This window comes from Lacerta agilis, chromosome 15 (genome assembly GCF_009819535.1).
Source record: "Lacerta agilis isolate rLacAgi1 chromosome 15, rLacAgi1.pri, whole genome shotgun sequence".
NCBI lineage: Eukaryota > Metazoa > Chordata > Lepidosauria > Squamata > Lacertidae > Lacerta > Lacerta agilis.
In genome coordinates, this window is record NC_046326.1 from 1,875,134 (window position 1) to 1,895,552 (window position 20,419).

Sequence of the window (20,419 nt, forward strand, 5' to 3'; positions counted from 1 at the left end):
GCAGGTGAGTGAGCTGGTCACTAATTGGTATAATTCTGTTGAGAGCCATTGCTTGTCAAGAGCAATTGTGGATGGATGTACTGAAGCAGCTGTGAACACCCCAAATATAATGACATTGTACGAAACACTCATACAAAAACTCTTAAGAGTTTGTTGTAAAACCTAATTCTGAACCTCCCCACCATAGGGTATCTTCTAGGAAATGGTTTGACCAAGATTGTATGGCCTCTAAAAAGACATTGATCTGCCATAAGGAAAACCCCTCAGATGATAATAGACAAATTATGATGGAAGCCAAAAGAAGTTATAAAAAATTGTTGATAAAAAAGAAAAGATCTGCAATGAAGTCACTTTGGCAGCAATTGATTGAGGCAACCAAATCTAATAATCCAGCATCATTTTGGAAAACTGCTACGGATCAACCTGACATGCATTTATCACAGCTATCCTGCTGTATATCAGTGAAAGCCTGGGAATCCACTGCTGATCCCCAAACATTAGCTATTCCAGAAGACCAACTACAGCCATGGCCACCAGTCTCAACTACAGAGATTCACCTACTGATAGCCCAACTAAAGAACGGGAAAGCCCCTGGAAATGACTGTATACCAGCGGAACTCTTTAAAACCAATGCTAACTGGTGGGCTCCCGTGTTAGCGTCATTGTTTTCACACATAGATAGAACAGCACAGATTCCAGATGACGGGGGGATTTTGATCATCATCCCCATATATAAAAAAGGCCCCAGAGATGAACCTGCCAACTACAGGCCTATAAGCCTTCTAAACACAATAAGTAAATTATATGCTAGAAATCTTAGTGTGAAACTCTGTGAATGGATTGAAAAAGAGAACATACTCGATGACGCACAGGCAGGATTCAGACAGGGGAGATCCACAATAGATCACTGACCTTGCAACATCTGGCTGAAAAATATACAACGCAACATAACTCCCATTTATTTGCAGCATTTGTTGATATTAAAGCAGCCTTTGATTCTATTTCAAGAATTCGATTGTGGGACAAATTAAGTAGGTCAACCATAGATTGATGTTGCTAATAACTAAACTTTACAGCAATACACGACTCCGAGTAAGATGTAATCGGGCAGGCCAACTTTCCAATCCAATTGACACCACTAAGGGAGTCAAACAAGGGTGTATGTTGGCTCCTTTTTTCTTCAATATATATATATAAACTCCCTCATTACAGACCTTCAACGGGCAGATATACATGCCCCAAAGTTAGCAGACAAAAGGCTACCTATTCTGCTTTATGCAGATGACGCTGTTATCCTGTCCCAGACACAGATCGGCCTCCAAAGAGCCCTCAATAAATTGACACAATACTGTAAGGAGGAGCAACTAACAGTGAATTACCAAAAAACAAAAATCATGGTTTTTTCAAACAGAAGAAAAACATATAGATGGCGCTTAGATAAGCAAGACATTGAACAAGTGACATGCTTCAAATATTTAGGAGTCGTCTTTCAAGCATCAAGAAAAAAAACTGCCCACATCAATTATATCTCCTCCACAGCACAAAAAAGTACAGCAGCAATCCTAAGATTTTACCAAACAAAGGGAGGAAACTATATTCCAGCTGCTCTCAAACTATTTGCTGCAAAACCCACAGCACAACTTTTATATGGTGCTCCACTCGTCCCCCTCTCTAACCTGGACCCTTATGAACGAATTCAATCAGGATTCCTTAGATCAATCCTCCAAACACCGAAATGTGTACCAAATGCTGTTTTACATCCGGAAACTGGCCAGTACAGGATAGAAGCCAAAGTGTGGCTAGCCACTTTGTATAGCTGGTTAAGACTCAATAAGTCCTCAGTCGGACTACTCCCCGGATGCTTATTGATAAATTCCAAACAACCTGGTGGAAGGGCATTTCTAGAAAATTATCCACATATGGTCTATCTCCAGAGTACCTCTTAAGTTTGGAAATGGGAAGGGCCAAGAGCATAATTAAAGAAAGAATTAGGGACATTGAGATACAAAATGATTTTAATCGACTCTCCTCAATTTATAGGCCCCTCTATGATACTCAAAGGCTCCATCCAGCAAATTATCTTAAGTCATTAAATAACCCCAAACATCGCTGGGCATTTTCCAGGGCTTGTCTTAATGCCCTTCCTTTAGCTCTCTTAGAGGGCAGATATAGTAAGATACCGATTGATCAAAGATTATGCCCCTGTGATTGTAATGAGATTGAATCCATAGGGCACGTTCTTTTATACTGCCTACTGTATCGTGACTCAAGGAAAGAACTGATAGAACCCCTGTTGGGGAAATTGCCAGGCCCATCAGAGGAAGATTACACCAGACATCTAGCAGACAAAGATTTAGAGGCCACTAGGATTATTGCAAAATTCTGTTGTATTGCAACAAGAGTTAAGACGAATAATGATGCCAGCAAAGAACAGTGACTGAGATTCGAGCTTTACCTTCAGAAGGAATGTTAATAGGTGGAAAAGTTCCATTAATTTATAATTCTAAAAATTTTAATCTTAAAATTTAAGCCTAAAAGTAAGTACCAATTCTATGAATTGATTGTAATTTTATTTTATATTTCATCCTTCAATGCTATATCCGATTATGGATTGTCATTATCTGTTTTCTGGTCTTTGACCATAATAAAGATATTTGATTTGAATCCTGGTCGCACATTGCATGGGAGAGTTGAATGATGCAGTGAATCTTAGAACAGAAGGCCCTGACATCTTTGGATAAAACACATGGTTATAAATCTGAGTGACTGCAGTAATCACAGGTTCCACACAGTGTCTTCCAGGGTAAGGATATAAGTTTGTCAGACTATAATTTTGGTAATCACGCTAGGTGTCTCATGCCCTCTCTCTTTTCTAAGCTTATGGCCTTTGCAGGGCTGTGTATTGCTAAGAACTGAAGCTTGGAGGATCTGGCATCTCATGGCTATTGCTGTCTTAGCTGCTGTGCTGTCATGTTTTTAGGGATGACTTTGATTCCAAGAAACGGAAGCAGAAAGGTAATGAGCCATGGGGAGTGAAAAAACCGCGGCACGAACCACCCCAGTACCGAGTCCAGTTGGCCTGCTATGCTGTGAACAGGTAAGGCCAGGAGACCAAGGTGCCCCTTTTGGGGAGGGAAGAGCTGAATGAACCCTCTCATGCCAGGAATAGGAGCTTTTCATGCTCAACAACTAACTGCCTTGGCAGAAAGGAAGTATATAAATGTCATTGCCTTCATTATTCTCAGCCTTTAGCTGATGTTGCTTGGGAATTAGAAACTCACAAATCAGTATAGTTAAAATCAAAGCAGTTTTGAAAGGTTCATTCTGCCATCTTGTATCCAAACATGCACAAAACCTGCTCCTTAATCTCGAGAACTATATTTCAAACCACACTTTTGGGGGTTGGCGTTGGCATCTGTCTGTTTTCTCCAGCCCCTTCTGCGATGCCATGGAAATCTTGAGGCGTTACTGCAGTATCCAGCTGCCCAAGGAGTTCTATGATGTGCGCCTCAGCTGGCTGGACACCTTTCCACTCACTCAGCCACTGACTCTCCGGCACCCCAGCCGCATCCAGGTAGCCAGTGCTGCTGAAGAGGCACCTCAGGGTGATGAAGGCACGACGCAGGATGCTCAGCCAGAAGACGCCAACTCTGCATACAGTGCCAAGGTGAAGGATTTGGTGGCTGTTCTGTTAACGCAAACCAAATGGGGGCTGGACTGGCAGATGAAGTGGGTGAAAACCAGGTGCTGCAAGTAGTTTTAATGTTTGAGCCAAGCTGAACTTCAAGCTTATTTGCGCACCTGTTGAGCTTCACCTTCTCTGTTGCTAATACTTCATCCCATCATACCTGTGAGTGTCCACACTAGGGCATCAAACTACTTTCCCCTTGCAGACTCAGCTAAAGCCCAGTGTTGCTTTGACCATGCTATCCATGCTGAGTACAGCACTACAGTGCAGTACAGATTCAGCTGAGGTTGACTAGGTGTCCTGGGATTAACGGACTCTTTTTGCTCATACATGGCTGGTGCCCGACATAAAGGGAATACTAGGAACTGCTTGGCATTCCTTGGGCTCCCACACACTCACATTCAGCTAACAGAACTTGCATGTGCATCTCTCTCTTGGTGTTTTAAAGAAGAAAAATGAGAGAGATGGTAAAGATGATGACTTCTTTGTTGTACATCAGATTCTGCCTACGTTTGTTGAAGATAACAGACCTATGGAAACCATTAGCTTTGGTGTCACTTCCTTCACCTTCCCTTTAGCTAGTAGCCTCTTCTTCAGATTCTGCATACGGCTCTGTGGCATTGTCAGATTTGAAGAAAGATCTCGGCCGTTCTCTGTGTTTCATATATCTAAGACATTTATATCCAGTTTTTCCATTAAAATGTTCAAGGAGGTTTACAGTTTGCTTTAAAAAAAAAGATCATAAAAATAATACAAGGCAGCAACAGCTAAAAACAGTATCAATGAATTAAAAACTATAAAAATATGTAAGAACAGTTTACCCTTTGCATAACATTTTGCTAACCCCCTTTTCAGGATCAACCATGCAATAGCCTGTGCAATAGGGGGTGGGAGTGAGGAGAGGTCACTCTAGTACCTATGAAGCTGTATTATACCAAGTCAGACCATCCTCTCCAGAGAGCCACTCTGATGTGATGGTAGCTGTCTAGAACCCTGGACAGGTATTTCCCTTTTTGAGATACCAGGGATTGAAAGTTCAGCTTTCTACATGAAATGCTTCTTCCTTGCTTCTAAGATATTGGTCCCTCCCCAATGTAGGTTTTGCTGCTCTCTTCTCCGGGCATTGAAGAATTTTACCGCAATTGTTTGCTATATATTGAAGATCCCAGTGACCAGAGGGAGAGTCCTGAGCACCCAACAAAGCAAATTAAGGTGAGAATCTTCTGGTTCAAGAGAGGGTGGCGTAGAGGGATGCCAGACTTTGCTCTTAACCTTGTGCAAGAACTAGGGAGGGTGAAGCTACTCAGATAACTGGGAAGAATTTCCATGTGAAAAGATAATAAATTAAGGGGGCGTTGTTGTTTAGTCGTATCCGACTCTTTGTGACTCCATGGACCAGAGCACGCCAGGCACTCCTGTCTTCCACTGCCTCCCGCAGTTTGGTCAAACTCATGTTGGTAGCTTCGAGAACACTGTCCCACCATCTCGTCCTCTGTCGTCCCCTTTTCTTTGTGCCCTCCATCTTTCCCAAAAGCAGGGTCTTTTCCAGGGAGTCTTCTCTTCTCATGAGGTGGCCAAAGTATTGGAGCCTCAGCTTCAGGATCTGTCCTTCTAGTGAGCACTCAGGGCTGATTTACTTCAAAATGGATAGGTTTGATCTTCTTTCAGTCCATGGGACTCTCAAGAGTCTCTTCCAGCACCATAATTCAAAAGCATCAATTCTTTGGCAATCAGTCTTCTTTATGGTCCAGCTCTCACTTCCATACATCACTGCTGGGAATACCATAGCTTGAACTATACAGACCTTTGTTGGCAAGGTGATGTCTTTGCTTTTTACGATGCTGTCTAGGTTTGTCATTGCTTTTCTCCCAAGAAGCAGGCGTCTTTTAATTTCGTGACTGCTGTCACCGTCTGCAGTGATCATGGAACCTAAGAAAGTAAAACCTCTCACTGCCTCCATTTCTTCCCCTTCTATTTGCCAGGAGGTGATGGGACCAGTGGCCATGATCTTAGTTTTTTTGATGTTGAGCTTCAGACCATATTTTGCGCTCTCCTCTTTCACCCTCATTAAAAGGTTCTTTAATTCCTCCTCACTTTCTGCCATCAAGGTAGTATCATCAGCATATCCAAGTTAAATAAGCAGGGAGACAATATCTTGTCGTGCTCCTTTCCCAATTTTGAACCAATCAGTTATTCCATATCCAGTTCTAACTGTAGCTTCTTGTCCCACACAGAGATTTCTCAGGAGACAGATGAGGTGATCAGGCACTCCCATTTCTTTAAGAACTTGCCATAGTTTGCTGTGGTCGACACAGTCAAAGGCTTTTGCGTAGTCAATGAAGCAGAAGTAGATGTTTTTCTGGAACTCTCTATCTTTCTCCATGATCCAGCACATGTTTGCAATTTGGTCTCTGGTTCCTCTGCCCCTTCGAAGTCCAGCTTGCACTTCTGGGAGTTCTCGGTCCACATATTGCTTAAGCCTGCTTTGTAGAATTTTAAGCATAACCTTGCTAGTGTGTGAAATGAGCACAATTGTGCGGTAGTTGGAGCATTCTTTGGGATTGGGATGTAGACTTATCTTCTCCAATCCTCTGGCCACTGCCGAGTTTTCCAGACTTGCTGGCATATTGAGTATAGCACCTTAACAGCATCATCTTCTAACATTTTAAATAGTTCAGCTGGAATATCATCACTTCCACAGGCCTTGTTATTAGCAGTGCTTTCTAAGGCCCATTTGACTTCACTCTCCAGGATGTCTGGCTCAACGTCAGTAACCACACTACCTGGGGTGTACGAGACCTCCATATCTTTCTGGTATAATGCCTCTGTGTATTCTTGCCATCTCTTCTTGATGTCTTCTGCTTCTGTTAGGTCCTTTCTACTTTTGTCCTTTATTATGGTAATCTTTGTACAAAATGTTCCTTTCATATCTCCAATTTTCTTGAAAAGATCTCTGGTTTTCCTCTATTTCTTTGCATTGCTCGTTTAAGAAGGCCCTCTTGTCTCTCATTGCTATTCTTTGGAAATCTGCATTCAGTTTCCTGTATCTTTCACTATCTCCCTCGCATTTTGCTTGCCTTCTCTCCCTCGCTATTTGTAACGCCTCGTTGGACAGCCACTTTGCTTTTTTGCATTTCCTTTTCATTGGGATGGTTTTCATTGCTGCCTCCTGTATAATGTTATGAGCCTCCATCCATATTTCTTCAGGCACTCTGTCCACCAAATCTAAATCCTTAAAGCTGTTCCTCACTTCCACTGTGTATTCAGATGGGATTTGATTTAGATTGTGTCTTACTGGCTTTCCTACTGGAAATTTTGGAATTTTGCTATAAGAAGCTGATGGTCTGAGCCACAGTCAGCTCCAGGTCTTGTTTTTGCTGACTGTATAGAGCTTCTCCATCTTTGGCTGCAGAGAATATAATCTTTTTTTTTTTTTTAAAGTTTTATTGATCTTATACAGTATTATACAAAAATGTACAGTAAATATCCAAATACAAATGTAAATAAGTAATAAAAAAAATTTAAACAGAAGTCTGTAGTCTCATTTTGTCGTACTTGGTTATTGCTCCATAACTCTTTACGCTTTATCTTTATCTCTAAACCCACATCATATTGTTTTTCCATACTATTCAATTATCGTTTGCCATACATTCATTAGTCTTAAACCACACCTAAAAATCACATCATCCACTAAGCTAGAGATAATGTACATGTAAATAAATAGATATTGGAAACCAAAAAAAGAAAAAAGAAAAAAGAAAAAAGAAACAAAAATAAAAAATTTAAAGACCTAATTTAAAAGAAAAGAAAAAAAAAGAAGGAAAAAAAAAAAGGCACCCCTCCACCCACCATTAACAAAACAAAACCATATTCCCATATACCCAAACAACAAAAATCAATGCTAATATATAATCCAAACCCAGTTGACTTCCTGTCTAACCCAAACATATTACCGGTTCTTACTTGTAAGTGTATGTCGACAAGTCCACATATCTTTATTACATCATCATTCCACTACAATATCAATCGGTACCCTGTTATCATTATAATCTTCCTCTTTCTATCTCCAAGACTATTGAAAGGCTAACATAGATATTTGTCCCTTAGTATATTTTTGTACTTAGTTTATGTATGTACCCCATTTTTCTTGAAACTTTTCCCTTGATCCCCCTCTCAGATTGTTAGTTAGGTGAGCCATTTCCGCGAGTTCTTGTAGCTCGCTTTGCCATTCAGCCACTAAAGGTGGTTCTTGCTCTTTCCATCTTTTTGCAATTAAAATTCTTGCAGCCGCCGTGGCATAGAGGAAAACCTCTCTCAATTTCACTGGAATTCCTTTATCCACGATATTTAGTAAGAGGGACTCAGGTTTTTTAGTAAAAGTGATTCCAAGCATTTTCTTAATCTCTTCATAAATCGTACCCCAGAACTTCTTTATCTTTTGACAAGCCCACCACATATGAAATAGATCACCATTGTTTCCCCCACATCTCCAACATACACTGCTAGTTCCTTTATAGATTTTTGCCAATCTTGAAGGGGTGAGGTACCATCTGTTTTGGATTTTCCACATATTTTCTTTTATCCTGGTAGAGTTTGTAAAATTCATAGTTACCCTCCACAGATACTCCCACTCCTGCATCATTATTGGTCGCCCAATGTCTTGAGCCCATCTTATCATAGGTGACTTCACTGTCTCCTCCATGACCTCCCATTCCAATAGTAATTGGTAGGCTTTTGAAATAACTTTATGGTTATTATTCATTATATCAGCCTCCAATCTTGTTGTTTCTTTGGCAAACCCCGTTTTTTTTATCTTGTTGGAATACTCCATACAGTTGGTGGTAATCCAACCACCCTCCCAATTGGTTTTTTATCTCTTCATATTTTCTTAACTTGAGTTCTCCATTTTCCTCTACCAGCAGAGTGTTATAGGTAGGCCAATTAGATCTCATATTTCTCTTTTTTATTGCTTTAGCCTCTACGGGGGATAACCATTTTGGAATTTTTGGCTCCAATAGCCTTTTATATTTTTCCCACACTCTGAATAGCGCGTTCCTGATTATGTGATTGGTAAAATCTTTGTGTACTGTGTATTTACTGTACTGTAGGTAGGCGTGCCATCCGTATCTTAGGTCAAACCCTTCTAGATCTAATAATATATTGTCACGGAGTAAGAGCCACTCCTTCAGCCAAGCCAAGCAAACGGCATCGTAATATATTTTAAGGTCGGGGAGACCCAGTCCACCCCTTTCTTTTTTATCTATAAGTACCTTGTATTTTGTTCTTGGCCTCTTACCCGCCCAGATAAATTTCATTATCTCCTTCCTCCATCCCTCTATACACGAGGTTTTCCCTATTATTGGGATCGTTTGATACAAGAAAAGCAGCTTTGGTAGCACATTTAATTTAATTGTTGCTATTCGTCCCAGGAATGAAAGTTTTAACTTAGTCCAGAATAAAAGATCTTTTTTAATCCCTTCCCAGCATCTCTTATAGTTATCCTCGAATAGGTTTATGTTTTTATCCGAAATCCATATACCCAGATATTTGATTTTTGCGTAAATTTTTAATCGTGTCGCCTCCTCGATCTTCTCTTTATCCTTTGTTGGTATGTTTTTAGTCAATAGTTTGGTTTTATTATAGTTCAATTTAAAACCAGAGACTCTGCCGAATTCCTGCATGATTTCTAACGCCTTTACCAAACTCTCTGATGGTTCTTCTGTCATTATCACTAAATCATCGGCGAAGGCCTTTAATTTGTAACAGTTCTCCCCTAAACGAATACCTTTAATACCGTTATCTTTTCTTAATTGATTGTTCAATATTTCCATGATCAAAATGAAGATCAGGGGCGACAGTGGGCATCCCTGTCTCGTCCCTTTATTAATTTCGCACTCCTGAGACATATCTCCATTTATAATAATTTTGGCTTTTTGTTTCTTATATATGGCATTTATTCCATTGCAGTATTTCTCCCCCATTGCCCATTGTTGGATTGTATGTTTCATAAACCTCCACGACACGTTATCAAATGCTTTTTCAGCATCCACTGCCATAAATGCAGCGGGTTTATCTATTCTGGTGTCCAAGTATTCTAGTAGGTTTATTATGGTTCTCGTATTATTTTGAATTTGCCTTCCGGGGAGAAATCCTGCCTGGTCTTTGTGAATAATTTTTTGAAGCACCATTTTAGTTCTTTCTGCCAATATATATGCAAATAGCTTGTAGTCATTATTAAGGAGTGATATTGGTCTAAAGTTGGCTACATTTAGGTGATCCGTTCCCTGTTTCGGGATTAAAGTAATATAACTTTCCCTCCAGGTTTCGGGGATGTTACCTCCATTCAGGATGCTGTTCATGATATTTTTAAGAGGCATCGCCACCACGTCCTCCAATTTTTTATAATAATCAGCTGTTAAACCATCCGGACCCGGCGATTTCCCACTTTTTGCATTCTTAATTGCTTTCTGAATTTCACAAGTTGTAATTGGCCTGTTTAGTAGATCTCTTTGTTCATCTGATATCATTGGTGTGCTGGCATGGTTGAGATACTCTTTTATGTCTTCATTCCTTTCCTCTCCTTCTTTATAAAGTTGTTTATAAAAATCTACAAAAATTCTTTGAATCCCCTTAGGGTCTGTTATGGTTTGGTCACCTGACTTTATCTTATTAATTATTCTTTCACCTTCCCTCTTCTTTAATTGCCACGCCAGTAGTTTTCCTGGCTTATTGGCCTGCTCGAAATTTTTCTGTCTCATATACTTCATTTTCCACTCTAGCTCTTCACTGATTATCATGGAGTATTGCGACTGCAGTATTTTGATATCTCTTTTTATTTCCTCCTCATCTGGTTTTTGGTATAGTTCCTTTTCTTTTTTCCTAAGTTCTTCAATTATGCCCTGATTTTTTTTCTCCTTCTGTTTCTTTTGGTAGGCACTTTGCTGAATAAAGAACCCCCTAATCACAGCTTTCCCGGCATCCCATACCGTATTGGGGTCCATTTCATCTTTTAAATTTAACTCAAAGTATTCTTTTAAAGTTGCCTTGGCTTTCTCTACGATTTTTCCGTCTCTTAATAAGGTTTCTTTAAGCCTCCATCTTATTATCTTTGTCTTCTCTCCTTTTAACCATACCATAACCGCGCTGTGGTCGGATATTGTTTTAGGATAGATATCCGTTTTATATATTTTAGATGTTAATTCTTTAGATATCCACGTAGCGTCTATTCTGCCCGCTGTGTTATTTGGATAGGAAAAGTATGTAAATTCTTTCGTCAGCGGATTCTTGGTCCTCCACGCGTCCTCTAAATTTAGTGCTTCTATGAGGGAAAAAAACGTATTTGGTAACTTTATCTGTTTCTTTTTGGATACCTTCGGGGTCCTGTCCCATTCCGGGGCGGCCACTCCATTAAAGTCCCCCATTATAATAATCTTCTGTCCCACATATTCCATCAAAACCTCTTCAAGGGATTGATAAAATTGGCTCTTTTTTTCATTTGGAGCATAAATACCTACCACCAATATATTCTCTCCTTGAACTGTTATTTTGACAATTACAATCCTACCTGCTGTGTCTTTGTAGACCAGTTTGGGATCCAGTTGAGGCTTCGCATAGATTACAACCCCACTTTTTTTCCTTTTGTCAGATGATACAAACTCTAATCCTAACCTTTTTTTAATCAATAATCTGGAATGCTGTTGTGCAATATGAGTTTCCTGAAGACAAATTAGATCTAGTTTCTGTTTATATAATATATGTTCTACCTTATTTCTCTTGGACTTTTCGTTTAGACCGTTGATGTTCCATGTTAATATTTTCAAATCCATAGTCGACCTTTGTTGTTATTATTTTTTATTTATAGTGTTTCACTTCTAATTTTATTATTAAAAAAAACCCCAAAGAAGGGGAAAAAAAGGAAAAATTCAAGTTTTGAGAAAAATTACTCCTTATCCTGTTGCCACCAATCCACGTTTTAGCTTTCTTCCTCCTCCAATTGTTTCCCTGCATTCTCCGCACCCTTCCCCTGATGTTTTCTCCCTCCCAACTCCTCCTTATATGTTCTTCTGAACTTATCTGCCTCTGCCCACGATGTAAATCTCCTTCTTTTCCCTTTGAAGTAGAAAGATATCCCCTCCGGGAACTCCCACCTATGCACAATGGATCTTTCTCGTAACGCTTCGACAAGTGGTTTATATTTGTCGCGCTTCCTCAGTAATCTCGTTGGTACAATTTTATGAATGATAATCTCAGAACCTGAAATTTTTAGCTTTTTCTTACTGCAAACTTGCAAGATCTTATCTCTAAATTCCATAGTGACAAATGTAATTAAACAGTCCCCTGGCCAATTGTTTTTCTTTGCATAACTTGATCTTATTCTAAATACTTTTTCAATATTCTGAGCTACCTCTAGCTCTTCCATTTCTAACCACTTGGCCAGTTCCACAGTTATCTTATCCTCTATCTGCTCATTTGCTTCCTCTGGGATCGACCTTAGCCTGAGCGTTTTTTCTCTTCTGTGCATTTCGATTATCGCGATCGCATCTAACACAGCCTCATGGGTTTCCTTCATCTCTTCAATATCTTTCTTAACTTTGTCTACCTCTACTTTTCTTTCCTTATTTTCTTTCTGAGTCTTTCTCACCCCTTCCTCCAGGTTACTTGTTTTGCCTTTTAGGTCCTGCACTGTTTTTGTAATCTCTGAGTTTTTTAACACCAACTCATTCATTTTCCCCGTAATCTCTGACACCATCTTAGCATTCTCATCAATCTTTGACCCCATTCCGTCCAACTTCTGATCAATAGTTTTTGCATTATCATTCATTTCTTTTTTCAAATCAGAGATGTCCTTTTTCAACCCCATTATTAACTCCTTCATCTCCATATTTAGGTTCAATTCCGGGGTCGAACTTCTTCTGTTACTGGTCGCAATCACTCCAGATGCTGCCGATGGTGTATTCTTCTTATTAATATTAGACATTCCCTTCTGACTGAATACAATCACCTTATTACTTCCTCCCCGTTATTAAGGAAAAATACACAGAATAAAAAGGGAACAAAGAAAGACGGGGGGAAATAAAAAAATACTAAAAGTATAAGAAGGAAAGGGAGGGAAAAAGGGGGGAGAGAAAAGAGAGAGAAAGGGGAAAAGAAAAAAATAAGAGAGAAAAAAGAAAAGAAGAAAAAAAAAATTTTAAGTGTAAGGAGAGAAAAAGGTAGAGTATCAGAGTACAACAACAACAAAAAAATTGAAGTAATGAGAAAAGAAAAAAAGGAGGAAAGAAAAAAGAAGAAAGAAAGGGGGGAAAGGAGAAAGAAGCCTAAAAGAACTAAAGAATTAAGATAGAGAGGGTGAGGGAAAATAATAATAATAATAGTAATAGAGAAAGGATCAAATGAATTCACCCGTCAAATCAGAAGGGAGATGTACCCGTTTCAACACAATACATACTATGCAAATCAAACAGGTTCACTGTAACGTCAGATTACACAAACAGTACCACCTCTTCCACCACAAAGTATAGGGGCAAAATTTTCACATACACTTTGACAGTGCTTCTTTTAACAGCAACCTAGTATAACTCCATTAACCACCAGGTGGCAGTGTTGTAACTCTCTTAGTCCACCACCAGGGATACGCCCCGGTATCTTTCCCCACTGCAGAGTTTGTTACACCAGTTCAACACGCCATTTTGTACTTCCTCTCTGTCCCCTTTCTTCAACTTTTCCCAGAAAGGAAAAAAGGAGGTAGACCGATTATTGGAGGAATGGGCTTTTCCCCTGGCCCAAACAGATATCCTTTTCTTTCTTTCTTTCTCTCTCTCTCTCTTTTTTTTTTTATCAGATCAGTTCCTTCCCAATCCTGTTATCTGTAAGCTGTTTCTGTAAACTAGGTACCTTTCCAGTCCAAGTCATTTCTTTCTCCTTTTCCGCGGGTCAGCTTTATGTCTTTATATCTTTATCTCAGGTTTCTGGGGCGGAGCATAGCAGTTTCAGTTCATTATAGTCATTGCTTCATGCATAGTCACATCTCTATTAGAATGGTGGTTCAGCTAATGCATTTACTCTCCGTGCCAGCCAAACCCCCCTCAAATTACAAGTCCTTATTCCAAAGCAGCCTCAGATAGTGGGTACCAAACACTTAATACGTTTGGGTTGACACCCCCTCAGCTTGTTCGTTATACAGCCAAAGATTAAACACCGTTTCCTGCTCCCGCTTTCCAAGAGCCAGGAGATCGTTGCCGAGAGAGCGCTTGCTTTTCCCCTTTAATTCTCCCAGCGCTGACGAAGTTCGTCTTCGCTTCTCTCCTAATACACTCCCTGGCAGCAAAAAGGTTTTTAATTCCAGTCTTTGGCTTGTCTTACTTTCAATTGGAATTCCCCCGCTGGCTGCACCCGGTTACAGGCTTTCTCGTCGGGCGGAGGGAGAGCTGCTCTCGGCGTCCCAGGTCCCGTCCTTCCAGACGTCCCACGTCTGCTTCAGGAACCCTACCGACGCCGCGGCTCTTCCCTATTAGGTCTCGGAAGCCCTCCAAGACCTTTTTTGGGGTCGCGAAGCCTTGCGAACCCCCCTTATTCCCCCTTCGACGAGTGCGCGCCGGAGAGCCCCAGAAACGCGCGACTGGATGCTAGTCGCGGGAGACCCGGAAGTCTCAAAATCTGCAGAGAATATAATCAATCTGATTTCAATGCTGCCCATCTGGTGATGTCTATGTGTAGAGTCGTCTCTTGTGTTGTTGGAACAAAGAGTGTTTGTTCTCTTGACAGAACTCTATTAGCTTTTGCCCTGCTTCGTTTTGAACTCCAAGGCCAAACTTGCCAGTTGTTCCTTGACTCCCTACGTTAGCATTCCAATCCCCTATAAGGTGTCATTTCTAGAAGGTGTTGTAAGTCTTCATAGAATTGGTTAATTTCAGTTTCTTCAGCACCAGTAGTTGGTGCATAAACGTGGATTACTGTGATGTTAAAAGGTCTGCCTTGGATTCGTATTGAGATCATTCTATCATTTTTGAGATTGCATCCCAGTATAGCTTTCACCACTCTTTTGTTGACTATGAGGGCCACTCCATTTCTTTTATGGGATTCTTGCCCACAGTAGTAGATATGATGGTCATCCGAACTGAATTCACCCATTCCTCTCCATTTTAGTTCACAGATGACCAGGATGTCAATATTTATTCTTGCCATCTCATTTTTGACCACATCCAGCTTACCAAGGTTCATGGTTCTTACATTCCAGGTTCCTATGCAATATTTTTCTTTACAGCATTGGACTTTCCTTTCGCTTCCAGGCATATCTGCAACCTTTCGGCTTTGGCTCAGCTGCTTCATTAGCTCTGAATCTACTTGTACTTGTCCTCCGCTCTTCCCCAGTAGCATGTTGGACGCCTTCCGACCTGAGGGGCTCATCTTCCAGCGTCATAACTTTTATATGCCTGTTGTCTTTGTCCATGGAGTTTTCTTGGCAGGGATACTGGAGTGGCTTGCCGATTCCTGCTCCAGGTGGATCACGTTTAGTCAAAACTCTCCACTATGACCTGTCCATCTTGGGTGACCCTGCACGGCATAGCTCATAGCTTCTCTGAGTTATTCAAGCCCCTTCGCCATGACAAGGCAGTGATCCATGAAGGAGGTTAGAACTATACAGGGGCAAAATTTGAGAAGCAGGGTCAGGTGGGAGACTGAAGAGTGATTCAGGGCAAATACATTGGTGAATATATTCTCTATTGCCCTGACCTATGGTTTAAAACAATGAATTTGAATAGATTACAAATTTATGGGCAGAATATTGCAATTTATTTTCCTATGTGGGAGTAAACTTCTGTTCCATTGGGATCTGGAACGACTTTCCTCTCCTGTGAAAGGGCTTTAATTCCTGCCTTTTCCTCTGTGGTACCAGGAATACCATATCTAGAGACAAAGATATTAGATGTTGTAGGTATTGCTTTTGCGAGCATACATTTGGGGTCAACAGCAAGCTTACCCCCAGCTACAAACTACTGTGGGATGTTGGCTGCCTTCTCTAGGAGCAGGTACAGTTGGGCTTCCTTAAGGTCTTTCTACCTGGATGATGTACAAAGTGCCTTAGATCCCTTGCCCCATTCCCCACACTCAACTCAGATGAGGTTCCCTTTTTATAGCTGGGAGGCTGATGCTGACAGTAACATGTTCTCTGCCCTGCTTGTGGTTCCCTGCATTTTGGATTGGACAGGTTGTGGTCTGTGAGAGGCTATTCTAGCCATGAAGCATTAGGTTAAACTTGATGCCTTTTGGTCTCTTCCAGTTTGCAGTGGGTAAGGAGCCATGCTGATTAGTCAGGTTTGGTTGGGGGCTGGGGTAGCTGGAGTTGGGGGTAATCAAGGCCTCTACCTGAGCTCAGTCACCCTCCAAGATCTGGGTAGTATGTCTCCTTACAGTCTCTCTTTCCTTAGTTCTTGCTGGGAAAGAAAGCAGACGAAGCAGTGCTGATTGGAGGGGAGTGGTCCCCATCTCTGGACGGTCCTGACCCAGCTGCAAACCCCATGGCTCTGATTCACACAGCCATTCGTTGCACCAAAGCGCAGATTGGTTTGGACTTGAGTGCTTGCACTAAGTGGTGAGTCTAAGTGGTTTTGGGATTGGATACTATGGGTCTGTTTAGAGCTGGGGTGGGGAACATTTCAGCCCAGGGGTTGCATTCCCTTGTGGGAAACTTTTCAGGGGCTGCATGCTAGTGGTGGGTGGGGCAATGACTTTATTTACATCCTACCCTTCCTCCCTAAAGAGTCAAAGGATTTGACTCTTCCCTTTTTGCAGAAGACCACATTCCAGTCATGCCAAAAGTGCACATGCACCTCCCAATCCAAGGAAACGAGAGGTGTTATCACAGTTCAGGGGCAAATTCTAGCCAGACCAAAGCACTCAAGGGTGGGGAGCAGGGCTGCTAAGGGGAGTCACCCAGGGAGAGTCCTGAGAGCCGCATTCAGCCCCTGAGCTGGGCACCGAGGATTCCCCACCCTAGTTTGGAGAGAGATTCATGCAAGCTATCAGCCAGCCCCTATTTATTTATATATTGCTTTTCCACATGATATGTTCAAGGAAGTATACACCAAAACTGATAATGTGAAATCAATAGAATCTTGTTACCTGGGATCCCAGGTGAATGAGCATTAGTTCTGATCAATTTGATTGAGTTAAGGGGCATGTACTTGGTAACTATATCTTTGAATTGCCAGGTAGATTTTAATAGTCATAGGAACATTTGCAGCTGCCTTATACTGAGAGTCAGCCCATTGGTCCATCTCGCTCAGTAGTGTCCACACTGACTGGCAGTGACTCCAGGATTTCAGGCAGGGAGCCTTCCTCAAGCCTACCTGGAGAATGCCAGAGATTGAACCTGGGCCTTTCTGCATGCAAAGCATGTGTTCTTCCCCTGAGCTATGGCCCTTTCCCATTTCGGCAGAGTAAATGCCTGTTTTGCTGTTGGCATACTATAGCCTATAGTCGAAACTGTGGGCCAAAAATACAACACATGATAAAATAAAACTTTCTGGGTGTCCCCCCTGCCTTCAGAAGTGAGGTGGGTAGAGACTGGAAGAAGTTCCTTCTTGGTTGTGTTCCCCAGCTGTGGAAACCCCTTTCCAGGGAATATTCCCAGTGCCTCCTCTTCTGTCTGTTTGGCACCATGCAAACCCCTTTTTATGTTTCCAGGGTTTTCATCTCTGTTTTTCTTTTCCCCTTTTAAATGTTGCTGCTGTGTTGTTTTTATGGCTTGCCACTTTCCTTTTTTGTTGTTCATTATTTATGTTGATATTTTTAGGGTTTTACATAAGCTGGCTGGGGCACCAAATGAATACAGGCTGGGTATAAATGCCTAGAATGAAAAAAGAAGCAAAACTACAAGTCATTTTTAAAAGGGGACTTCTCTGTGATTTGGAGCTGACAGCATGTGCATGCAGCTTCATGCTGAGGGACTGCAGAAGACTCTGTGACAAGAAGAAATATTGAGCAGATTATGGCAGGCGGGCAACAAATGAACACGTGCCAGAGCACAAGATCTTTGTCCCAGTGGCCTACGGCCCTTTTTTGCTTACCACCTGCCACTATTACTTCTCCTGTGATGGGAGACCAGATTGGTGGGGTGGAGGGCAAGCAATACAAATATCCACTAGTCATATTAGTCTGTTAGAACAAATTTTTAAAAATGTTTATGTGGCACCTTAGAGGCTGATTTAAGTGTGGCATCAGCTTTCCTGGACTAGAGGCCTAATAATTCATCCGGTGAAGAGGACTTTTAGTCCATGAATATTGATACCACACAAATCTGTTCATTTTTAAGATGCTACAGGATTCGTTCTCTGTTTCTCATTTTATCATTCAGAAGCACAGCGGCATGTCATTATTGCTTGGCTAGCTTGACCACTAGGTGGCTGCCTTTTTAATGAGATCAAGCAAGCAGGTCGGTTTTGTTGAGTCTCAGCTTTATGCATGTGCTATGCAACATTATGTTGGTTTTATTCTGGAAATTTATTGCTGCAATGTAAGAGGGCCTGCAGCACTAATTTCTTTTTTGGCAGAACTGAAATGGCTGTGGCAGGGGTCGGGAAGCTTTTTTGGCCAGAGGCTAGATCCTGTCGTCAGGGCCAAATGCAAAGGAGCTCTTTGCCAGCAGCAATCAGCAGCTTAGTGCTGGACAGCAAACACTGTTTTGTCCATTTGTAAACTAACATTTTTCCTTTGCAGTCCCACAAATCTGTTGCTTCTTCAGAAGATAAATGTCTGTCTACAGGTGTGGTTTGAATTCAAACCAAGCCTGCAGACAGACAATTTCGAAAGGGCTTGTCAGTAACTCCCACTTTTCAAAGAGCAATCAGCAGCATGCTTTAAGCTCCTCATTGCTCCTTTGCAACCATCTCTTTACCTGCCTGTGGGGCAGGTGGTTGTGGTTTGGAGAAAATTGCTTCAAGGGCCAACCTAGAAATTCTGCCAGGTCTAATTCTGGCCCATAGCCTGGCAGACGCATGGGAATGTCTGGGATTATGACCACATTTTCCAAGTCTGCTACTTAAAAAAAAAAAAGATTTGATACGAGCTAGTGTGTACTTTAAATTACCCCATGAATCAAAGACCTGAGGAGAGTTCTGTGGTTAATGATGAAGTTGTTTCTGCCCTTTGCGAGCTGAGAGCATCCTCTCCTTTGTTTACCTTCTGGGTCCCCTTCCTCTCACCTGTAGCAATGAAGCAAAGGCAGCCTCCTTTTGAGCTATCACTGGGCAGGGAGCAAGAGTCTTTGTGGGTGGGAAGCATCAATACATAGAATAGGTGGAGTTGCAGTAAACATGGGTGGATATGGGTCCCATTGCCCAGGCTCAAGGGCTTTTGCTCAGTTCTTGGGGCTTGGGGAGCTACTTCTAGGGAAAGCCCATTTGTGCTGCCATCCCAGCAGAGAACTGTGTGCCACTGGTTCCCTGGAAGTCCAGCAGATGCTTTTGCACATGAGCTCTTTGGAGTCAGTGAATACTTCATAAGATCAGACCTCCAGCCAATCGACACGGAGGGGAGAAGCCGGAACTTAGAATACATTGGTTTGGTTAGTAGCAGCATGGCTATATATAGATTCCTTGCACTGGGTAACCATGGCAACAGATCTTATTTTGCTTAAACCTGACTGCACATGTGACTTGTTTGGGAAGTAACAGATGCCGGAAGATGGGAGGTTCTGGGCTTTTAAAGCTTTGCCACCTGTTGAATTCAGTCTTGGGTTGGAGTACTTGTTCCTCAGAAACCCTCTTCTTCTGTTCTGTAGTGCTGAACAAAGTCAAATGTTTCTGGAGTGAATTCTAATGGCAGGGGCAACTGCAGTGAGCGAGTCTAGCAGAATGAATGACTCTCAAGTTCAGGATTCTGGAACCGTTATAGGCCAAGAGCAGCAACAGAGCTTGGCTGATCACTGGATTTTGTGGAAAGAATCTGTGCTGGACCAGTATTCATTGGGCAACTGTTGCCAACTTGGATGGAAAGTAGAGCTTCTCCAGTAGCGTTTGGCTGAGTCTCACTAGCTTATTTATTCATAAAATGTATATACCACAATACACAAAGAAATCACTTACCGTATTTTACGCTCCATAAGACGCACTTTTTCCCTCCTAAAATGGAAGGGAAAATCGCTGTGCGTCTTATGGAGCGAAGGCTTCGCTCCCACTGCCTCCCCCCATCCCCCGTCGCGTTCGGCGGAAGGTGGGGGGAGGCAGCAGCGATGTTGCTGGATCATGCCAGCATCTCCGTTCACCGAAAGAAGCTTCTTTCGGCGAGCGGAGCTGCTAGCATGATCCAGCAACATCTCCGCTGTTTCCCCCGACCTCCCGCCGAAGGCGACGGGGGATGGGGGGAGGCGGCGGGAAGCGAAGGGGATGTTGGTGGATCGTGCCAGCAGCTCCGTTCACGGAGCTGCTAGCACGATCCACCAACACCTCTGCCGCCTCCCCCCACGTCCCGCCGAACGCGACGGGGGATGTGGGGAGGCGGCGGGGAGCAAAGGGGATGTTGGTGGATCGGGCCAGCAGCTCCGTGAACGGAGCTGCTAGCACGAACCACCAACATCTCTGCTGCCTCCCCCCATCCCCCGCCGTATTCGGCGGGAGGTGGGGGGAGGCAGCTGTGATGCCTGCTTTTGGGATCGGTGGGCGGCAGGGAGGTTGGTAGAGGATTTCCTCCACCACCCCACGCGCTGCCCGCCAATCCCAAAAGCAGGCTTTT

The 20,419-nt window shown here is 42.3% G+C and overlaps 1 protein-coding gene across 3 annotated transcripts in view; it reads left to right on the plus strand.

Annotated features, from left to right (window-relative positions):
* CCAR2 (cell cycle and apoptosis regulator 2) overlaps positions 1-20,419 on the plus strand; it is a 42,891-nt gene that overhangs the window by 11,998 nt on the left and 10,474 nt on the right. For all 3 annotated transcript variants that reach the window (XR_004427945.1, XM_033171438.1, XM_033171439.1), the window contains exons 9-12: positions 2,981-3,097; positions 3,433-3,667; positions 4,787-4,900; positions 16,117-16,280. Coding sequence is in view for 2 of the 3 variants with exons in the window: in XM_033171438.1 (XP_033027329.1) it covers positions 2,981-3,097; positions 3,433-3,667; positions 4,787-4,900; positions 16,117-16,280 (630 nt within the window). In the remaining variant the exon portion in view is untranslated. The remainder of the gene's footprint in view (positions 1-2,980; positions 3,098-3,432; positions 3,668-4,786; positions 4,901-16,116; positions 16,281-20,419) is intronic.